The sequence below is a fragment of the Onychostruthus taczanowskii genome, unplaced genomic scaffold (genome assembly GCF_017590055.1).
Source record: "Onychostruthus taczanowskii isolate IOZ18803 unplaced genomic scaffold, ASM1759005v1 scaffold58, whole genome shotgun sequence".
Lineage (NCBI taxonomy): Eukaryota > Metazoa > Chordata > Aves > Passeriformes > Passeridae > Onychostruthus > Onychostruthus taczanowskii.
The window spans coordinates 7,840,931-7,849,121 of NW_024503457.1; the positions used below are offsets into that span (position 1 = coordinate 7,840,931).

The window sequence follows — 8,191 nt, forward strand, 5'->3', positions numbered from 1 at the left end:
TCACTCTGCTTCTCTAAGAGGGCTCCCTCACTCAGGTCTAGTAGTGAGGGGATGGTGAGCACAGACTCTTCTCTTTTCAGCACGTCCTGTTGATTAACACTTTAATTAGTCCTGTTGATTAACACTTCCTGAGCACATAACACTCAATGCTCCGTATTCAGAGCACATAGGCAAACCGGCCAGAGAAACCCAAATGGATAAATGATACTAAAGACAGTAAATTCCTACAAGTGCCAGTGCATTTTGCCCCCAAGAAAGAAATCAAATCCTCTCTTCAGGCTGTATTAGTGGAGATGTAGCCATTTGCTCCTACCAGCTCATCTGGGTCACTTTCTGCCCTGCTGGGGGATGTCACTGGCAGCACAGCAACTCTCCACAGCCCCCATGGTTTTACACACAGGTTTGAAAAGCAGACTAAGAAAAAGAGTCCATCAGATTTTTTAAAGTAGTTTCAGAATACAGGATACTTTCAGCAGATCTGTAGCTTGGAAAAGCCAATGTACTCATTGGTGACTGGTGGGATAATTACTTGAGATTTGGGAGATTCTGTGGATTATAATGAAGGAGGCTGTTTATGAAGGAAAAAATCTGAAAATTTGCCTTCTCCTCTGTTATGACTAAAATCTTGGTTTAGCCTACCAAACGGAAGGGGAACATGACTCAATAAACCAGATCCAAAGCACGCAGAGGATAATCAACACTTTTAAATGCTGATGCTTTGTATTATATTCTGTGACTACTAATCTGCTTTAAAAATAGATAACATTTGCCTTTTTTAGCAAGTGCACAAACCCCAGTCACATTCTGACCCAATTGCTGTGGAAAGATTTGTGACTGTTAGCTTTCCTTCATCTAGTTGTTTTTCAAGGAAAAGCACCTTTAGGAGTAAATTATATGGATCTTCAGCTACATTTATACACTTAATTTCAAATCTTGTGTGGCTGTTCTTTGCTTAACTTTATAATTGAGCACATTCACATCTTCCTGTGCCTTGGGCAGCTAAAAAAAAAAAAAGGTGCGTTATTACTACAATTTTAAAAAAAGTGTACATAACTATTAAACCTTGAGATGTCCTGGTCATCCCCTCCTGTACAAACCATAGGTTAACATTTGGACTCATTGATCTTAAATGTCTTCTCCAACCTAAACAAATACATGATTGTATCTTGTCTGTGGTAAAAATTAATTTAGGGAGAAACTGCACACTAATGCCAGAACCAATATAATCATTTCCTCAGTAAGACTGACATCTGTGACTCCATTCTGTTGCAAGTCATGATATAAGAGTTTTAATGGTCTTTCCTGTTACACCCAGAATTCTCCAGGGAGTGCAGGAAGGAGGTGCTGGATGAGCCAAGGTAAGCCAGGCGACACAGTGCATCATCTTGTGAGACCCCTTTCTGGGACCAGGGGCATTCTCCACAATCACCCACTGAAACCTCTTCCTCATAGGGGCAGAGCAGGAGAGCCCCATTTTAAACCAGTGCCCCGATTCACAAGGGAGGAGCATTTCCGTTGACCACTACTGGTGGATGTCAAAGCATCAGGAAGGCCATGGTGCACATTTCTCCCTCTGAGTAGAAACTAGACCGAAGAGAGTAGATCAGTGGGGTCGGAAATCTCCTCTGCCCTCTGTGAAGGTACATTTCTAAGGGACTTAACTGTCACTGGTGCAAGCATTTTAAAAAATGAACTCCTGGATTTCCGACGCTGAACTTGACTACTGCAACCGGATGCTGTGCACATGTGATGTAGCTTCAGCTTGTGCAAACTGGGTGAAGCATGTCAACTATCTGTGGATGCAATTTGCTGATACCAGCTTCAAAAAGAAGAGGAACTTTCTGGTCTGAGTTTTCTACTTAGTGTGGAAAATTGAGTCCTACACAGTCCACTGAGGAGCTGGGGTGCTGAACAGATTGCTTCCCTGCATTTATTCTGCAGAGAAACTGGGACAAATGCTTTGTTCTTCTGCTCTGAATATTGCAAATTTCAAGAAAGGGAATCTTCCCCCTGCTCCCAAATCTCTCTTGTTCAAAACATCTGTCTTCTTCATGAGTGCTGCAGGGCACTGTTGCCGTCTTTCCCTCAGCTGCTGCCATTTCCCCCCTTCTCTAGCAGGTTGAGAGTCATCGTCATCTTCAACTTCTTCAGTTGAAGGAGATGGACTTGGGCAGCAAACAAGGAGATGGATTTGGGCAGCACAGTGTCTGCAGATGATCTTTTTTGATGAGGTAGGAAAAAAACCTCAAATACCTTATGTTGGCACTTTTAGGTCCCTCAAGCCATTCTGATAATCACTGAAGGAAATAGGGTATTATAATAACTGCCTGGCAAGTGCATGAAGAGCTGCACTAAATCTTACCATTGTGTTTCTGCAGAAAGCCGATGACCTTTTCCAGCACAGTGGTTTTGTCCATTTTGCGAGTGTTGCCTGGAAGCATGGAGCTGAGCTCTTTGATGAGAACATTGAACTGATCGCGCCTCTTCTTCTCAGACTTGTTACGCGAAGCCCTGTAGACAGGGGAAAAGAAACAAAGGATGAGCAGAGCAAGAAGGAAAATGATCATGTACCTGCTCTTTGCAATGTATATACATAAAATCAGCTTGCTGCAACGTGTCAGCATGTGAAGATTGACACTGGACTCCAGCAAAGCTGCAGAAGCAAGTAGGAGGCAACAGTTCCCACCTCCTGCTCTTGTCTTTGAGCCACCTTTAGTGCCCAGCGGGGAGATGGAGGCTCTGCTCACTCCTCTGTGCTGCCTCTGGCACTCTGGCTGAGTTTATCAGGACAGCATTGAGCTTGTAGTTGAAGGAACTCTGTCCATGTTCCAGACATATGTAGGATCTTAAAAATTAATGCAGTCTCTGGGGAGGCACTCATAGTGAGAAGAAATAGGAATACTGTGACAACAGTAAAATTGTCCATAAAGAAGAAGAGTAGAGACTGGATCATACCCATCTGTGCAGTCTTAACAGAAGAGAGGGACGCCAGTCCTGCAGCTGTTGCACAGGAGCTGAGTTGATCTAGAAGGACCTGCCCACTTTGGTCACAGGTGCTCTGTCTACCTCCAGGCTGGCAGAGAAGAATCAGGATATTGTCTTCCAGTCACTAAGATCAGAGACCTGACTAGAAGTTGCTGTAGCTCCCATCTGGTTTCTATGCCACTTTGTTCAGTCTCCTTTCCAAGGTCAAATGACAAGCAGGACAGAGGGCATCAGCATGGATTGTCTGAGGCTGGGATGCATTGCCAGGCTTGGGGTTTTGGAAGTGCCAGCAGTGCTTGCCCTTAATCTCTGTGTGCCACTGGGAAAATCAGTGTCAGTGCTCCAATCTCTAGGTTTACAGCAATGGCTCTACAGCTTTCTTCACCAGTGTTGTCTGTTTAGATTGCAGATTCCTCAGAGAGAGCCTACTTCTGCTGCTGTGTTTCAAGAGCTCAAAGGAAGAAAGGATCTGATTTCATTTGGGGTGTTTTGGCACCATCATAATACTGTCATTAAGGCTGTTGATAATCTTTTCAGCATGCGCACTTTGTTTTTTTTTTTAACCCTATGCCAATCTGTTCACACGCATTTTCTGACTTGTTCTCATGAACACCACAACTGTTTGACTCGGAGGTTATCACTTGGACTTCTGTATCCATGTGGAAATATAAATAAATATAGCCCAGCAGGTTTGTTTGTTCTTCTGAAAGGTCCTCAAGCAGATGAGATTTGCCTTGTCAATTACGCAAAGACTGAAAAATCTGGTTACATGCAGATGGAAAAGAAAAGCCAAGAGGCCAGTTCTCACTCTGACTTTCTCAGTCCCAGCTAACTCTGCTGACCCTCAAAGCAGCTTCGGATGCACACTGCCGAAAATCAGAGCAGAATTTAGCCCAGCATCTACATCCCCTGCAAGGAACAGGATGGCAATAAACATTTTCAGCACAGAAATCACTACAGAGGCTTCTGGATGTTACTACTGACAGAGGGGTAATTTTTGTTTGTCTTGGTCTCAACCCTGAACACACTTGGAGATACACTGGATAGAAGCCAATGCTTGATTATTTTACAGCTTTGAACACAAGAGATTGGGTGGATACTGCCTGACTGATTTCAGCTTGCTCTCATTACACTGCAAAAGGCTGTCAGAGCAAGATGTGAAAAGCTCCAGCCTTATTCTATTTCTCTACAGTTCAGGGCAATGTTAAGAATATCAACATTTTACTTCCTCATAATTCAATCCTCAGTTCATTTCAAGCTTAAAGAGTCCAGATTTCCCTGAAAAATAAAGTAAACCACCAGCTGTCAATAGGGAATGTGTTGCTTAAAAAAAAAAAAAAAAAAAAAAAAAAAAAAAAAAAAAAAAAAAAAAGCAAAAAAAAAAAAAAAGAAAAAAAAAAAAAAAGCCTTGACAGAAATATAAAATATCTATTTTTAACACTTGACATTTTATTCACAAAGGAAATGTAAATACTCCTCTAGTGGCAATAACTCTACCAAGATATGAATCAATGATCACAGTAAAGTTTTGGAAAGGAAAATAATGAAAAAAGATTGGAAAAAATGATAAAAACTATCCCTGCACAGTTGAAAATACTTTGTTTAGAACAGTTATAAATGCATGAAGTAACATAGTTTTCATCACTTTCCTTTGAAGATTATTTCCTAGCCTTGCTTACTTCACTGCTAGGGCATACAATTACAGTAAGCCCAAACAACCTCAGTCTTAATTCCATACTACTTGTCCCAGTTCTCCTCCCTCCTTGCTATTCCATAAAGATTACAGCATATTCAAGGGGAAAGAGGAGACACAGTATGAATACAATCAGGATTTTCAGTGAATACAGCTGAAGGCAATACAGAACAGCCTCAATCCAGAACGATCAAAATCAACAATTTAACAGCCATTTTTAATCACTTCCATATATGCTGCTTGTTGTCTTAGACGGATACTGACTGAGTAGTAGATGCTACATTTTGCTAATTTACAATGAAATGTGACTTGACACTACTGACTGAGTAGTAGATGCTACATTTTGCTAATTTACAATGAAACGTGACTTTACACTAATTTTCAGATTTCTTCTGACTGTCCAGTGGAGTGTGTTATAGATGCATCAATACAAGTATCTGTACCACATACCTTCATTCAGATTCTTAAATTTACTTTTTATTTCAGTGGAAAATGGCAGGTAGTAGTCTTCACGATTAAGCACTTTCTCATGGTTCACTTCAAGCTGGTTTTGGTTGGAATTTGGAATTCAATTGAATTGTAAAAAAGTATTTAAAAATTATATGGTATTAAAGTAAACTGAAAGAAGAGCAAATAGAGAAAAAAGTGCACAACGCATACCTTTTGTTCGAAATTAATAAATATCTAAAACCAAAACAAACCTCATCTAGCATCAAAGAACTGAAAAGGAAACTATGGGTTCTGATCTGAGAAGATCAGAAAACCTCACACAGGTGTTCAGTGCTCCCAACTGTGGTGCCATCATACCCACATTTTAGTCCTCAGGTCGTTGGAGTGCAGTTGTGCCTTAGGGAGTCAGGGGATGCAGAACAGGAGTCAATTTAACCAGTGCTCTTCCTGATCTTGGCCAAATATTAAACACCTGGCACAGGGGTGGGAGTGCAAGCGCTTCTTCTCAGGAGAAGATGGAACCTTTTTTCATGTCTGTGTAATACAACCTGTATGTGGCCTAATAAATTGCAGCAGATATTCATGGTGAATATATGTATCTCCGCACACACCTAACCTGAGAAACTCACCTCCTGGCTTGAGACCATCCCAAAAACATAGGCCCAGAAATTTTCAGTCTCACCTACTTTAAACTCAGAAAATAAAAGGAGAGAACAATTTCCTGGGCTTTTTAATCCCCTCTGGTGTTTCTCAGCCCTGAGGGACTCAGTCTTTATACCAAACAGCAGGAAAAAATAGCATTTCTCTTGTGGTACAGGACAGGTGAGAGTCCTAAGTTTACAAGACACAGCAGCAAAATATTAATCAAATAGCTTCTCCTAAGTTTGACTCTCTCTGGAAGAAAACCTGTAGCTTTTAAATGAATCTGAGCCATTTCAGTATAATGTATTAACTTTAGATCTTCATGAAGCATCTCATGATTTCAAGCTCGATTTCAACTTTATTTCTAAAAAGCAAAATGAACTTAAATTACAATCTGAAGAAGCAGTTTCCTTTTTTAATTTTTAAAGTTATAACTTTTTTATACTCCCTGATAGAGTCCTGCCCCAGGGTACGATGAAAATTCCTTCTGGGAACAAACGGCATGAAAACCATACCAGATGGTGATGACAATTGCCGATAGTGAGGGTATGTGTTATCCTATTTTTTTACATATATGCATTCATTTAATGAATTTTTCTTTTACTAGACAATTAGCACACAAATATCTTGAAGATGATCAGGCCTTTAGCAGGTGAAGCAGTGCTGCAAGGTGGGCTCCTTTCTGCACCCTCCGAAAGGAAGCAAAGGGGAACAGCTGAGCCTGGCTGCAGCCTGCGCTGACCTATATTGGTGAGACAAAGCTGCGGGGAGGGAAAGAAGCAGAGAAGGAATCAAAAGAGATGAAACTGGATCAACTGCTTGTGCCTGGACTGGAAATACTCTCATTAGAGGGAGCCAAGGGGAAAAATGTGGGCAACCTCTGTCTCTCTCTAAAGTAATTAAACTGCGGGCTGAGGCATTGATAACCTCGAATGCTTCCAAACTGCTTTTCTGCAGATGCCGGTCAGCTCTGACAGTTACTAAGAGTTTCATTGCCACAGGTCTTCTGCCTTGAAACACACCTTTTCTCTCCCAACAAAGGGTTCACAGTGAATTCCCACCAACTGGGACTCAATGGAGTACAGACTGTATGTGAATATAGGTTTGTGCCAGTTTAAGGCTGACTTTTCGTGGTCTGTCTCTGCTCTGAAGTAACTTCTGGGTGTTTCCATTGCTGTGAGAGAGGCATTGATGAATAAATGAATAAATGACCATTCTAATAGGGAAAAAAACCCACTTTTCCTGTTCCTTTTCTTTTGCAAAAGGTATTTAAAGAAAAAAGAAAACCACAACATTTTTGTACACTCTGGAAGCTCAGATGATGTATTATAGTGGCAGAAGAATGTTGTTGGTGCTTCACTTCTGATGTTCTGCAGTCATGTGAAGAAAATGATCAATGTCCTTGGCTTTTTTAACATTTTCCACAGGAAACACTGCTAGGTTATTTTCTTCTTACAGTGCAGCCAGGAGTAGGAGACTGTGAGATGGCAGTTTTTCAAGTTGTGTTTGACTGTATTTTAGTCTCTTGCTCTTTGATTAATTGATTATGGATAAAACAGCTTCTGCAGCAACAAACGGTATCAAGCTCATCACAGAGAATTATAAAAGAAAAGACACTCACCTCTTTGCCCTGTCTTTCTCATCTTCATCCATTAGATTGTCTAAGCAGTTTTTTCTGTTGAAGGAATGCAAGAATCAGTATGAATTGTCATTATTTTAGCTCTATTTGCAGGTTAATCTCACAGTCACTCTATTTCAATTTCATAACACAGTGATGATATTCAGGTCAGATAAATGTGTCAGCAGTGCTCTATGCCACAGTCCTTGATTTTAGGAAATATCCATTGTGGGTAATGTTATTCCTGAGCACTATGCTAGCCTTAGGGTCTCTAGCCAGGGATCAAGGTTCCCAGGCACCACGTGGTACATCAGAACAGTACAAAAACATCCATTTCTTGGGGACTTTTTTGTGTGGTGGTTACTCTTTGCAAACTTGTAGTCTGGATGAGCCTGGGGTCTGCTTAAGCTGAAAAGCATTTTCATTGCCCCCGTGTTCCCACCAAAACCATCTTCAGTGCAAGAGCCAGCATCACTGATGCCTTTGACCTCTCTGCTCTTCCTACTGGGAAGCTCTTCATCCTCCTCTGTGGATCTTGACCCAAAGCCAAACGAGATGGTAATAACTCTGCTGAATTACATCTCAAATTCTAAGTGTCCTTATAAATCCCACTGCCTAAACCATACTAAAAAACCCTCTTTCAGCCCAGTCAGACCACCTGCCCAGCCATGCTGGCACACAGCATAGGGACTGTCCCATCCCCATCACTCTTTTTGCTAATCTTCACCAAAATGTTGTGACCTCAGCTTTGTAGTTCAAATGCTCCAGCAGTGTGAGCCATAAGGAAAAAAGGGTAAACTGGG

The 8,191-nt window shown here is 41.2% G+C and overlaps 1 protein-coding gene across 1 annotated transcript in view; it reads right to left on the reverse strand.

Moving 5' to 3' along the window:
* The window catches only part of NPAS2 (neuronal PAS domain protein 2), a 53,772-nt gene extending 46,330 nt beyond the window's left edge, over positions 1-7,442 (reverse strand). Inside the window, exons 1-2 of the mRNA XM_041418025.1 lie at positions 7,392-7,442; positions 2,363-2,511 (exon numbers count right to left, since the gene is read on the reverse strand). Coding sequence (XP_041273959.1) covers positions 2,363-2,511; positions 7,392-7,423 — 181 coding nt within the window. The 5' untranslated portion in view covers positions 7,424-7,442. The remainder of the gene's footprint in view (positions 1-2,362; positions 2,512-7,391) is intronic.
* Between the last annotated feature and the right edge of the window lie 749 nt (positions 7,443-8,191).